Here is a 15,095-nt window from a genome sequence, read left to right as displayed (position 1 = left end):
AAATAAATGTTTTTGCACCTCTTCGCCTTATTTAGTTTGTGTTCCATATTCACATCTATTAAGGTGCACCTCTCCCACAGGGGGATAATATTACTTATTACTATGAGATTTATCCTTATTTCATCCTGATCTAACTATCTTTACAGTGTGGAAGTTGTGTTGCTAGTCATGATATTTACTCCAAAAATGACTTATGACTACTTTTATTTCTTTAATATTTTGTTTTCTAGGAGGCATATAGTATTTTAAATAGATTTGAAGTTGATGTGACTAGGGAAGAAACAGAAGGAGTTGATACATTGAGATACTCATTTAACAAACTACTATCTAAAGCGGTAAGTATTTTTAATCACGTAAGAATGCAATGTACAGTAATGTACAGTATGTAAAATGTAAAATACAATGGAAGCTTTATATTTTTGTTAAAGCAGCAATCCCCCTCTGAAGACTATGGGCCTCATTCTGTAAACGTCACTAAATCCAAGATGGCCGGCGTCACATGGTATTTCAGTCAATCAGAGTGTGGAATTGGTTCCCACGATCTGATTGGCTGAAATACCATGTGACGCCGGCTTCGTGACATCATCTTAAAGGCAAATGAAGCACAGCTATTCTGATTGGCTGGCATAATTCCCTTTAAGTGACGTCATTTAAGAAAAATAATAATTAAAGTCGGAACATGGTTTTAACAGCCAATCAGGTGGCTGTTAACCATTTGGAGGCTAAATGTGATGTCACAAGCCCTATTTAAGGCCGTGACGCCTCATTTGAGCCCAAGAAGACGACGAGACAACATCGGTTGGGATCTACCATGGGGCTTTTTGGATTGACAGATGAAGATAGAAGATAAAGAAGATCAAGAAATAGTGACAGATGAAGATAGAAGAAGGTGATTAAAGAAAGAAAAAAGAAGATTTGGGTACCTGATCTGGATCTTCATGGCGGATGGCATCGGATGCTGTTGGAGGCCTTCAAGGTACGTGAGCTTCGTGTTTCCCCGGGAGTCGGAGGGCCACCGCTTCTAATGGTAAGTAATATATTGAATGTTTGTAAATGTCTTTTTTAACAGGTTTTTTCATTGGATGTGTTTTTTGATTTTTTTGGGGAGGCACATTGACTGATAATATATTAATCTGTACCACTTTAGGGAACAGATTAATACATTATTATGACAATATTTGGGGGGCATTTCTGGCTTGGTATTTCTGTTGTTTTTTTTAATTACAGTTTATTATGTTTTTAGTTAATGTTGTATTATGTTAGCTAATGCGTTTAATGGTTATTTCAGATATTGTTTGAATTTATTTCTTTGTATTTTAATGTTCAAATTAATTCATTAATGTTGTAGAAATTGATTGGTTTGATTGGTTAATGTTACTATTAATTTTGAGTTGGTTTAGTAATTAATTGGTTTGATTGGTTACTGTTTAAAATAATTCGGAGTTGTTTTAGGAATTAATTGTTTTGATTAGTTAATGGTTTAATTAACTAATTCATTGTTGATAGTGTTATTTCTTGTATTCATTGGATTAGCTGGCTACTGTTTTTATTTAGTTAAGTGTGTTTTTTTGGAGTTTGGTTATGTTTTATTATTGTGTGTCTCGTGCATTAATGTATTGTGATTATGGTGCCCATTGAGTGCTATAGAGGCTTATCATGCCCATATTATTATTATATGGGTATGATGTACTATACTACTCAATGGGTACAGGGTGGGTATAGTCAGTCCGGGGTGGGTGCTTAGGCCTCCCGGGTTTGTATCGGGACAGGGTGGGTTAACCATTTAATGACTATAGCGGTTAGTAACCGCTAAGGTGATTAAGGGGTTAGGGGCCATTAGAATGTCTTTATTATGTATATATGCTTTCTTGCAACGGAAGACAGAGGGACCTGCTGTTGTGGTAAGAATAACTTTATTTATTTACTTTATTTATGTATGCTAATGCAGTGTTTAACAATGGGCAAATAATCTATTATCCATTATCCATTACTGTGTGTGTTTGGGCGGAGGGGGCATGTATTGATGTTTATTAAATATTTTTTTAATATACATTTGTTTCATAGTATAGATGTGCAGGAGGTCTCCGGAGCTGAACCGCGTTGGTTTTATGTCCGGGGACCCCCTGCTTCCCAAGATACAGGCCCCATTATGGAGTGCCGGTATCCCTCTGAATTGAAATGTCCCGCATCACGTGACCGGGACATTTCCTTGCATAGGAGATACCGGCACCCCATAAAGGTGCCTATATCTCGGGAAGCAGGGGTCCCCGGCCATTAAACCAACGCGGTTCAGCTCCGGAGACCCCCTGCACATCTACACTATGAATGAAATGTATATTAAAAAACATAATTTGTGGGTGACATTTTCGCTGTGAGAGGTGGCTCTCTCAGAGCCGCTCTCTCTGCAGCAGAAATGTATCGCTGGGTTAGGCCTTTTCAGAGGCTCCATGCTCTCGCTGGCAGCAAATCGCTCGTTTTGGGAATTTTGCTATGACAGGTAATCGAGGCTTTCTGAATACCGTGATTGCAACGCCCAAAAAAACGTAGATTTAAATTCCCAGGCGAAATTTTTTATCAACCTTTACTGAATGAGGCCCTATGAGTTTAACTCATATAATACTAGAAACTTGCCCCCGAGCATTTCCTGCTCTTTTCCCCTTTTTAAATGCTGGGGTGAAAAATCATGATTTTGTTAAACTCTATCATCTGATGTTATCAAGATAACCTTAGATTGCACTTGGCTTTGGGGAGTCATCCATTTTGACCTCCCAGACATTTAGGCCCGATTCACAGTGCTCTTTTAACTCAGTGCTACTAACTGGCCGTTAATGGCTATTATTCTCCCTGATGTTAACACATATCCACAAAGCTAGTTATATGCAAAAACAACTGCCATTGTATATCTCATTAGCATAGGCTTAACGTAATGTTAAATTAGTACAGTATCTTGCGTTACCTTCAAATAACAGTCCTCGTGTTAAGTATGTCTTACCCTAGGGGGGCGTTAGCTCCCTCCAGATCCTGAAAACTGAAATATGGATTTGAGAGAGAGATAGAGAGAATATAGTACATGGAGAGACACCTGTGAACAAAAATGAACACACCTGAGATTCCTGGGATTATGCTAATATCAAGCATTTCAATATATGTTGCATTTATCTCAGATGCAGGTATCTCACATGTGTTAATTTTTGTTCACAAGTATCTCTCCACACGTTGTTTAAAGGAGTGTTTGGGGAGGTATATAAATCACTTGGGACTTTATAAAAAATAGGATTCCACTTTTGCATATCCTTAGCACTAAACTACTAGAAATCCTCCCTAGAGAGGTCAGTACGCCGCACAGCCGTGGAACAAAGCTTCAGAAAAGGCTGATCAGTGAAACATGAAACTTTAATAGAACAAAGTGCAAACGGATCCTCTTGACGCGTTTCGGCCCGTCAGGCCTTTTGACAAAGGCCTGACGGGCCGAAACGCGTCAAGAGGATCCGTTTGCACTTTGTTCTATTAAAGTTTCATGTTTCACTGATCAGCCTTTTCTGAAGCTTTGTTCCACGGCTGTGCGGCGTACTGACCTCTCTAGGGAGGGTTTCTAGTGTTCTGGTGCCTGCTGCCTGCACGCCGGGCTGTGTATGGTGTATCTGCGTCTCCCCGCTGTATCCGGAAGTACCGGCACTGCCGCCGGTCAGGTGACCACCCACCGCGAACGAGCGGGTGCAGGGTTGGCGGCGGAAGAAAGTGCTGGCAACGTGAGAAGATCTTCCCATTATTCCAGCAAGAGACATCGCAGACAGAGGGACACACAGCATTGTTCATGCAGGAAGACAGACGGGCCACTTCATCACGTCCCCCAGTGCAACTGTAAGTTATCTCCCTTCAAGTCTTTCTCCAACTTCATTGTGCTTACAGCTAGCCAGTTGTAGAGAATCATATATATTTCAACACACACTGGGGGATAGTGGCACCCTTCAATCAGATTTATTGTTAAAACACCATTTCACAGCTGCAGCTACATTTTCTGAGCGCCTGGTGGGTTAACTGGCTGTTTACCCGTTTTCACATCCTTAGCACTAAAGGCCATTGTAATTAACCTGTGACAGTAAAGGGTTAACCAGGCTCATTAATAAAGGTTAAGCCCGTCTGGTTAACGCTGATTCATGTATTGGGGTTCGGGAGTGTCAGCTCTTGATCCCTGTGATTGTACATGCATTCTGTAAAAATTTGCGACAATAAAGAATTTTTGTGTTTTTACCTTTCCAGGTGTGCCAGCAAGCAAAGATTGCTATGCTATGAGTTTCAAGGGGGGGTTTACGGAGAAAGTCTTGTCAGATTGTGTCTAGGTAGCGGGGTTCCAGAGTTGCTGGAGACCCCTAAAATGTACCCGGGAATCATGTGAAAATTCTCAGACACGTTGATGCACATTGCTCTGGAAAATCTCCCCTTGAAAACGATTGCGCGACTCACCGCTAAGATTCCCTGCTTCAGCACAGACCAGAAAGGTAAATGGGCCATAGGGATGTATGGTGTCCCTGGAACTGTAAAGGGGTCCCTAGTTTAATAGGGGATGCCCAGTTAATGCCCATATCACCCAGAACCTGGTATAGGGGTTCTGGGGGTACTCCAACCATATATGAGGTTGCAAGGAGTTTTTAAATCTAAGTCCGGTATAGTGTGTGGTGAATATGGCTAGTAGGAATAAAGTGCAGGATTCCTATTCTATTCCCCATAACCATAAGACAGAAATGTTTCAAGTATATATTTTATTAAACTGGTATGTTTAAAGTGTATATATGCTTGTGCACAGTATATGAGCTGGGACTTCTAGGTCCAGGGTTCCGAGAGACCATTTGGCTACCAAGCTTGGTGCCATCAAGTCTGCTCAGGTCCCAGATATGAAACCCTCAGAGGTTGCCAAGGTGTGAAAGTCATTTGGGTACTGGAGTTAGTCTCAAGTACTCACGCCCTGGAGTGAATGGAAGTCATCGGAGTACCATTTGCCCCAACCCAGACTTTAAGGAGCCTAACTCAGTGGGTGGGGTCTGCATGACAAGTGGCAGAGGTGCCAATTTGGCGCATGCCCTTGTCCGATGCCGAAGTCTCTCTTGCCCAGCTTCAGTAGACTGGCAACTCTTTGATTGGCTGGTAGGATTTTTCCCACGCTCGGATTGGCTGTAGTATTTCATGATTGAACTCTGAAATATTATAAGAAACCCTCAGCCAATCCGGAGATGTATGTATGTATGTATGTATGTCTTTATTTGTATAGCGCCATAAAATGTACATAGCGCTTCACAGTAGTAATACATGTCATATAAATAACAAATATAAATAACAGATCATGGGAATAAGTGCTTCAGACATACTGTAAAAGTAACATTAAGGAAGGAGTCCCTGCTCCGAGGAGCTTACAATCTAATTGGTAGGTAGGGAGAACGTACAGAGATAGTAGGAGGGAATACTAGTAAGTGCGTCTGCAGGGGGCCAAGCTTTGTGTCATGTGTCCATGATTATCCAGTGCTACTCATATGCTTCTTTAAGCAGATGTGTCTTAAGGTGGGTCTTAAAGGTGGATAGCGAGGGGGCTAGTCGGGTATTGAGGGGAAGGGCATTCCAGAGGTGTGGGGCAGAAAGTGAGAAAGGTTTAAGGCGGGAGAGAGCTTTAGATACAAAGGGGGTAGTAAGAAGACTTCCTTGAGAAGAACGCAAGAGTCGTGATGGTGCATAGCGAGAAATTAGGGCTGAGATGTAATGAGGGGCAGAAGAATGTAAAGCTTTAAAAGTGAGCAGTAGAATTGAGTGTGAGATACGCGATTTAATCGGAAGCCAGGAGAGGGATTTCAGCAGGGGAGACGCTGAGACAGATTTAGGAAAGAGTAGAGTGATTCTGGCAGCAGTGTTTAGGATAGATTGTAGGGGAGACAGGTGAGAGGTAGGAAGGCCGGACAGCAGGAGGTTGCAGTAATCGAGACGTGAGAGAATGAGGGCCTGAGTCAGAGTTTTAGCAGTTGAGTAACAGAGGAAAGGGCGTATCTTTGTGATATTGCGGAGGAAAAAGCGACAAGTTTTAGAAACGTTTTGAATATGAGAGGAGAATGAGAGAGAGGAATCAAGTGTGACCCCTAGGCAGCGTGCTTGGGCTACTGGGTGAATGATCGTATTTCCAATAGCAATGTGGAAGGATGTAGTAGGGCCAGGTTTGGGAGGTAGTATAAGGAGCTCTGTTTTTGCCATGTTAAGTTTCAGTCGGCGGATGGCCATCCAGGATGATATTCCAGAGAGGCATTCAGAAACTTTGGTCTGTATAGCAGGTGTAAGGTCAGGGGTTGAAAGGTAAATTTGTGTGTCGTCAGCATAGAGGTGATATTTAAACCCAAAAGATGTGATTAGGTCACCTAGAGAGAGTGTGTAGAGAGAAAAGAGAAGGGGTCCCAGGACAGAGCCCTGGGGTACCCCCACAGAGAGATCAATAGAGGAGGAGGAGGTGTTAGCAAAAGAGACACTGAAGGTACGATGGGAGAGGTAAGAGGAGATCCAGGATAAAGCTTTGTTCCGAATACCAACAGTATGGAGAATGTGAAGGAGAAGAGGGTGGTCCACGGTGTCGAATGCTGCAGAGAGGTCGAGTAATATGAGCAGAGTGTAATGACCTCTGTCTTTGGCAGCGTGGAGGTCGTCAGTTATTTTAGTGAGGGCTGTTTCAGTAGAGTGAGCAGTGCGGAAGCCAGATTGTAGAGGGTCTAGTACAGAATAGGTGTTGAGAAAGTGTAGCAATCGAGAGAATACAAGACGTTCAAGGAGTTTGGAGGCAAAAGGCAGGAGGGAGACAGGTCGATAGTTAGAAAGACAGGTAGGGTCAAGCTTGCTGTTTTTGAGTAATGGTATGACTGTTGCATGTTTGAAGGTGGAAGGAAAGGTACCAGAGTAGAGGGAGGAGTTAAAAATGTTTGTGAACATAGGGATTATAGTAGGACTAAGGTTTTAGGAGATGGGAGGGAATGGGATCAAGAGAGCAAGTGGTAGAGGGAGAAGAGGAGATCAACAATGACACATCCTCCTCTGAGACAGTGGAAAAAGAGTCAAGGAAGGCAGGAGCAGAGTTAGGAAGATGTGTAGTATGGGAGGAAGAAACAAAGGGGATGTTCTGGCATATGGATTCCACCTTTTCCTTAAAATAGTCAGCAAAGTCCTGAGCTGAGATGGAGGAAGAAGAGGAGGCAGCTGAGGGTGGTTTGAGTAGAGAGTCAAAGACAGAGAAGAGTCAGCGTGGGTTAGACTTGTGCTTGTTGATTAGAGAAGAAAAGTAGGCTTGTTTAGCTTGCGAGAGGGCAGACTTGAAACAGGATAGCATAAATTTGTAGTGATGGAAGTCTGCGAGAGTATGAGATTTCCTCCAGAGGCGTTCAGAAGAACGAGTGGAGGAATGCAGCATGCGTGTGTGGGAATTTAGCCAGGGTCTTGGGTTAGAAGGGCGAGGACGGCAGAGAGAAAGCGGGGCATGTAGATCAAGAGAGGAGAGTAAAGCAGAGTTGTAGTTCCTGACCAAGTTGTCAGGGTCTGTAGCAGAGCTGAGAGAGGAGAGGGAGGAGCGTAAAGTGGACTCAAAGTCTGGTAGGTTAGTAGAGCTTAGGTTTCTGCAGAACCGAGGGGTAGATGGAGGTGGAGAAGGGGAGAAGCGAGATAGAGAGAATGAGATGAGGTGATGGTCAGAGAGAGGAAAAGGGGAAATGGAGAAATCGGAGAGAGAGAAGTTTTTAGTAAAAACCAGGTCTAGGTAGTGGCCATCGTTGTGGGTGCTGGCTGCTGTCCACTGTTGAAGGCCAAAAGAAGAGGTTAGAGAAAGAAAGCGGGAAGCCCATGGGAGAGAAGTGTCATCAATGTGGCAATTGAAGTCCCCAAGGAGAAGAACAGGAGTCTGAGGACAGAAAGAAAGAGAGCCAGGATTCAAAGTGAGAGAGAAAGGCAGAAGGGGAATGAGTAGAGGTAGGTGGGCAATAGATGACCGCCACGTGGACAGGGAGAGGAGAGAAGATCTCGACAGTGTGAGCCTCAAAGGAGGGAAAAGCAAGAGAGGGAGGAAAAGGAAGGGTACGGTAGCGGTAGATAGAGGAGAGCAGGAGCCCCACACCTCCACCCCTGCCATCAGGGCGCAGAGTGTTGGAGTAAGAAAGGCCACCATAAGAGAGGGCAGCTTCCAGAGTCAGATTGAGTGAGCCAAGTCTCAGTTATAGCAAATAGGAGCAGAGAGCGAGAGAGAAAGAAGTCATGCACAGAGAGGAACTTGTTAGAAAGGGAGCGAGCATTCCAAAGGGCACAGGAGAATGGGAGAGAGGAGGAAGGGTGGCAGGGGATTGGTATGAGGTTAGAGGGGTTGACACCAGAAGGAGTAGAAGTTGCATTAGGCAGGTGAGGACAAGAGCATGTAGAAATAAGGCAGGGGCCAGGATTAGGCGAGATATCCCCAGAAGCAAGGAGGAGAAGCATGGAAGGAAAGAGTATGTGTGAGGATGATTTGTAGGGGTGTGTTTTTGTGCAGGGGGAATAGCTGTGTAGTGTCAGAGGGTGCAGGTAAGAAAGGAGTTCATGTGAACTGAGAAGTGGTGAAGGAAGGAGAGATGGAGATATATGAATAGAGTTGGAGACATAAGGAGACTGGTGGAAGGAAGTGCATAATTTGAGAAGTGAGGTCACAGCAAATATAAATAGTAAAGGCGGCATCGCAGAAATAGTAACGTGCTAAGATGTGCAGTCTGGGATAGATGATATCCTCCTTTTCAACGTAGTTGAAATGCAGGAATCAGGGCCAGTAGGTGTTGTCCACTTTTCCACAGAAAGTGGTCTGACTCTTCACTTGCCTTAGACTCGGACGCCCGAAATCTCATACCTTCCAAGCTGGGGTCAGCTTTCACCGCATTCCTGAACTGTGTCCCTAACACTGGCCACCCACCCTTAGGCTGGGGCCATAGAGGGGTGAGGAGGTCCGAGCCGCGCTGACGCTGAGGCTCGCCTGCTGAAATCTGCGCGATTCCATGGACTTGCAGGCAAGCCAGCATGCGCGAAGGGAGCCGGGGGGAAGTGGTTGGAGGCGGGGCCGTGACGTCGCTGGGCCAATCGCCCGCGATGCACTGACGTCAACGTCACGGTGCCAACGTCACGGCGCCGTGACGTTGACGCTGCTTCAGGCTGATTGGATGTTTTCAGCCGACAGCGCGCTGAAAAACAGCTTGGCTGTCGGCTGAAAATTCCAAAGTATCAACACGCCTGCGGACGCTCGCGTGAGCCCCCTCTCAAGGCATCCTCATTGAGGATGCAGGGGCTCAGCGCTGAGCGTCCGCGCGGCTCAGCACGGCCAGTCCTTCTATGGACTCGGCCTTAGTCTCTACGTCGAGGGGAATGGGAACAGGTAAAGGGGATGGTCAAGTAAGTCTCTGGTCGCGGTCAGTCTGGCTTACCTGTCTGGTCTCCGCAGAGACCCCTGGAACAGTTGGTCCCAAATGCAGGGGGACAGGGGATGAGTCCTCTGTAAGCTTGGCTGACTGACTCCTGGTAATAGCTGCCACCGGAGCCAGCTCTGCTGTAAAGACACAGGTTACATGCCCAGGTCATTGCCAAGTAGGACCTCAGCATCTAACCCGGGCAATACCCCCACCTCATTCATGCCATGTCCGGCACCCTAATCCAAAAAGACCCGGGAAACCTGGAGAGACTGCGGTCCTCCACCTGGCATGGACACTCGCATCCCGGTGCCCTGGAGAAAATCCTCTGTCCTGACCATATCTGGTCGGACCAGGGTAACAGTGGCACCGGAGTCCAGCAAGCCATCCGCTTGGCGATCTCTGATGGTCACTCTCCGAAGATGCTTCTGCCGGACATCGTTAGATTGCAACCAGACTGGCGCAACCTGATGTCCCTCTGTCTCCACTGCTGGTCCCGGGGTGGCATGCACAGTTCTCTCCACAGATGTCCCTCTGTGGGTTGATTCCGTTGCTGTTCTTGACTCCTCTGTGTGCCAGCCGCACATCGGCGACTGGAGAACGTTGCCCCTTATGGGGTCCTCCGGACTTTGCACGGTCCGGACAGTCTGGTGTGATGTGACCTACTTTATTGCACAGATAGCATCTCCTCTCGTGCTTAAACTCTGCAGCTGCGGGGAGGCTCCCTTCTGCTGCAGTCTTGTGTACCCACTGAGGAGTCTGCTTATCTACCCTGGCTGGCACAGCCGGTTTCCTGGTAGCCCCTTTCTCATCCATTAAGGCACGACCGGTCACGTACTCATCAGCCATCCTCGCAGCTTCCACATGGGTCTTAGGTTTACGGTCAAAGACCCATGCCCTCACGTCCGAGGGACACTGCTGCAACAACTGTTCTTGGAAAATCAAGTCCAGTAATGTGTGGTATTTGGTAGCACCACAACCCTCCACCCACTGGGTTCCCTGCAATGCCATGCGGCCTCCGTCCCGGACATAGGACTCCCTGGGGTATCGTTCCCCTGTCCTGAACATGCCCCAGTAAGCTTCTGGGGTGAGGGCATACTGCATCAGCAGCATTGCTTTGACATGCTTGTAGTCATCTTTATCCTCTAGTGGGATAGCCTGCACAGTCTCTTTGGCCACTCCGGAAAACAAGGGGTGTAATCGCAATGCCCAGTCCCGTGGTGGCACCCGGTATCTCTGACATTGGGTTTCAATTGATCAGGTGGGAGTGAGGGGACACATTACCATGTACCGCTGCAAGCATCCAAATCCTCTCATCTGCTGTAGCCCTCTCTCCCCATGAGGTAAGAAGTGCGGTGATTCCAGGGGTGGCGGGTCCAGTAGCCATGGGGACTACTACTGCCGCATTTCCAAGAACAAGTCTTTCACCATTATTCCTTTGATTGCCCTCTCCCTCCCCATGTCCATCTCCCTCCGAGGCTGGATTAACCTCCTGCACCCCGGGCTGAAGTGTAATCACTGCTGCTGCAGGTATGGGCTCATTGCACTCAGGTGAAGCAATGCTGGCTTCATGCCGTTCCAAGTCCTCCTCCAGTGGTACCTTTGACCGACCAGCAGTCCATAACTCTCACACCGGTCCACGACTCGAGCACGATCCCAGTTCTGGAACCGTCCCAATCGCTTATCCATGTTCACCCGCAGGCACAAAGTTATGGAACAAAGGGACTCTGTACTTTTTCGTGCTCTTGTGTAACTTGTGTACGTTACCTCTTGCTTTGGGAGCTCACAATCTTTGAGTCTCCCACTAGGCTATAGGATCCCATAGGATGCTATAACATAGGCTCAATCTTATCCCACCGCTGCCTCCAGAAAAAAACCTGTCACGGGAGACCAGCACTTTTAACACCTTTATACCCGGGGATCATACGATTGAGCAAAGCAGACAGATAAAATAAATTGTAATTTATTTTCACAAATGACAAACACACTATGTTACACAATTACACTCAAAATACATTTACTGGGACGGGGGCAAATGATAAAACTTATTCCCAAAATGAAATCTTGGAAAGAAATGTCTCTAGGAGCAATTTCCCAGGAGTGGGAGTTGCTCGCAAACAGAGCTGGAAACAGTCCTCGGTCAGTGGCGCCACACACAACCGCTGTTACTCTGCCGAAGCTGCTTCGTTCGTTCTGCCGCGGTAGTATTGGATCTTGGACCATCAGTGTGACGAAAATGGGCGTAATCAGCGCATTAATAAAGGCAGTGTGCTCAGCTGGTTACCCCTATTTCGTACTGGGGATGAAGGGATTAATTTTTCATGCACTGTACATGTCTTATTTTTCCCTCTGTCCCTTGTTGTCCCCATTTGGCAGGATTGTATGTGCTTGCAGTTTAGTACATCCCAAGCACACACATATGAAAAATATAATTGTGAGATAAGGGGACCATGTATGATCAATAAAGTGTATTTTTGCTGCTGGTTTTAAGAGACAAGCAGGAGGAAGGTTTTTTTTTTCTCCTGTCATTATAATGCACACAAGAACCAAATATTTTGACACCTATGAACTGGGTCACTTTCCTATGCAAGCTTCAAAGACCACATGCTGGGGGCAGTCCCTGTGAGTCTCAGGAAGATTTGCATATGAAAGCCCCAGGGTCAGGAGGTGTGAAATTGGCCAGGATGGATGCTAAATAGGAAATCCTGTTGACCATTTGTGCTAGCTCACATCCTGAGTTTCCCCTTCCAGTCTGAGAGGGGCCAGGTAAAGAGGGGAGTGCACCTATGCTAAGTAGCCAAGGTGGCGTTGTCGCACATGCTCTGCGTGAACAGGAAATCCCTAGAGTGCCCACTCTCCAAACTGTGGGTAAGTAGGGGATTGGGGAATGAGAACTTTCCCACGAGGGGGATTGGCTGGGTATGTGTCAGGAAGCAGGGCTCACACAACACCTCCTTACCTGCCTCGGAGGTCATTGCTGCTGCCCCTCCCTCCTCGCTGGCGTGGGACTCGGTGATCTCACCCGACGCCGGTTCTTGCATCCGCTATCTTGTCGGAGCGCACGCAGGAGGATCTTACACAGCGCACTCCTCCGGCAGTAATTTATTCACTCCTCCGTTCATCTAGCCACGCCCCCCTTGTACAGCTGCAGCCCCGCTCCTGCTCTCACACTCCACAGCTGATCACAGGCAAGGATCACAGCCTGCACGAGTCACCAGGCGCTCCACGGCACACCTCCGCTCTGCCTCCTTCCCTGGTTGGTCCCTCCACGTATATTACCCCTGTTCTTCGTGGGAATCATTGCTCTGCATAGCTTCTGCTAGTTGGGCTAGTATTCGTGTGTGCTCTTGTTCTTCGTGTTCTTCAGATTTGACCCGGCTTGGCTTTCTACTCTTCCTCTGGCTCTGGACCCCGACTTACTCCTTATGACGCAGTCTCTTTCCGCCCTTCGATCTCGGCTCGCTCCTCTACCTCCCGGACCTCTGGCACCCTCGACTCCCGGCTACGGCAATCACCACGATCCTTCTACCTCCGGACACGGCAAGTACCTTTGGTTCTCTTACTAAAGACTCCTGGCCTGGCAACTAAATTACCACACTCCGGACACGCCCCTCTGCTACGGGTGCGTGGTATTATACTTTCCACCTCAGTCTTGGGACGGGTCTGGTCCGCGGGCAGCACTACCGTGAGATTATGCAGAGCCCAACCGACGCAGACCAGATCGAGACGGATGAACCTACCTTAGACCAAATTCTCTCGGCCCTGGTGGTACAGAACCAAACCATGTCCACCCAGATCTCTGACCTAGCTCAACGGCTAACCAACCTTTCTCTCCAGGGTGCAACACCTAGCGTTTCCTCCCCGTCTCAGCCCGGATCTCTTGGCGCAGTCACACCAGAGACCTAGATACCCGTGACGAAGACCTACGTTGGCGATCCGCAGGCTTGCCGCAGAGTCCTAAACCAGTGTGAGGTCCAATTCGAGATGGCGCCTCTTCAGTTCACCACGGGACGTAAGAAAGTGGCGTATGTGTACTCCCTCTTGACTGGTGGCACCTTGGCGTGGGCTTCTCCGATTTGGGAATTACGGCCAGAGATAACCCAAGACTATGCTCTCTTTCGTCAGGAGTTTCAGCAGGTGTTTGACACTCCCGCACGCCAGGATACAGCCTCTTCTTCCCTTCTTCTTTTGTCACAGGGGTACCGTTCCGTGGCCAGATATGCTCTGAAATTCCGGACCCTAGCATCTGAGACCCGTTGGAACCAGGAGGCACTCATCGCCGTCTTCTGGCAGGGGTTATCGGATACAGTAAAGGACGAACTCGCCGCTCATCCCAGGCCCGGAGCATTGGAGGAACTGATGGCTCAGGCTATTCGGATGGATCAGCGCCTCCAGGAGCGACGCTCTGGACGCTAACGTCCTCGTTTTGTGCCTTTGGTTGCTCCCTTTCCTAGGTTTCTTCCGGTTCCAAGACCTCAGTCGTCCCGGTTCCCAGCCCTTGAACCCCCGGAGCCCATGCAACTGGGTACTCAACAGACTCGATCACCGATACAACAACTCCGAAGGGACCGTGGGCTGTGCTTCTATTGCGTAACTCCGTAACACCTGATTCGGAATTGTCCCCTGCGTTCGGGAAACGACTCCACCCAGTGAGTATAAAGGGGCTCTCACTGGGTGCCATTTCTCCTTGTCCCCTTTCCAGTGACGAGCTCCCCAAGAAGCTTTTCATTCCTGTCACTCTTTCGGGCCATTCATTCCGTGCCTCTGCGGCCGCCTTTGTTGATTCCGGGGCAGGTGGGAACTTTGTGGATCAGGAATTCACGAAGCTTAATAATATTCCACTCATTAGGAAGAAAGTACCCATCGGACTAGAAGGGATCGACGGTCTTCGATTGAACCCGGCCTTCATTTCTCTCGAGACGATTATCTTCCACCGATGGCCACACTGAAATCCTTACGTTGGACGTGATTCATTCCCCCGGAACCCAGGTAACTCTTGGCTTACCGTGGCTCCAGCAGCACAATCCCCGTATTGACTGGAGGGCGCGCACTCCTATACAATGGGACCCAAAACCGAAGGAGTTACTCATCTCTAGCACCATTCCTCTCATGCAACATGCAGAGATTACGGTTCCGTCAACTCCTAAGATCGACCTACCAGAGGCCTACTCCGATTTCCTGGACGTCTTTTGCAAGACTGGAGCTGAAGTTTTGCCCCCACACAGGTCCTACGACTGTCCTATCGACCTGATTCCTCGCGCCACACTTCCTAGATCCAAGTCCTATCCTCTCTCCGTTCCAGAGACCAAGGCCATGGACAAATACATCCGTGAAAACCTCTAAAAGGGTTTCATACGCCAATAATCCTCCCCCGCCGGTGCCGGGTTTTTTTTCCGTTAAAAAGAAGGACAACTCTCTTCGACCTTGCATCGTCTATCGGGGCCTCAACTGGATCACGGTCAAGAACCGGTACCCCCTCGCCCTCATATCCGAACTGTTTGATAGACTCCAGGGGGCTAAGATCTTCACGAAATTGGACCTACGTGGGGCGTACAACCTTATTCGTATTCGGGAGTCCCTCTAGATCAGTGATTTTTCTGAACGGCAGTGAACGGCATTTCGCCTCACATGTGCACGCGCTGAGCCCTCTGATGCAGACACTGA

General features: G+C 47.8%; 1 protein-coding gene across 4 annotated transcripts in view; it reads left to right on the top strand.

Annotated features, from left to right (window-relative positions):
• DNAH8 (dynein axonemal heavy chain 8) overlaps window positions 1-15,095 on the top strand; it is a 1,091,167-nt gene that overhangs the window by 428,623 nt on the left and 647,449 nt on the right. For all 4 annotated transcript variants that reach the window (XM_075598772.1, XM_075598771.1, XM_075598773.1 and 1 more), the window contains one exon: window positions 231-335. In XM_075598772.1, the coding sequence (XP_075454887.1) occupies window positions 231-335 (105 nt within the window). The remainder of the gene's footprint in view (window positions 1-230; window positions 336-15,095) is intronic.

The sequence above is a fragment of the Ascaphus truei genome, chromosome 4 (assembly GCF_040206685.1).
Source record: "Ascaphus truei isolate aAscTru1 chromosome 4, aAscTru1.hap1, whole genome shotgun sequence".
Lineage (NCBI taxonomy): Eukaryota > Metazoa > Chordata > Amphibia > Anura > Ascaphidae > Ascaphus > Ascaphus truei.
Note: the sequence above shows the minus strand (reverse complement) of the source record. Positions and strands in the feature narration are given on the sequence as shown.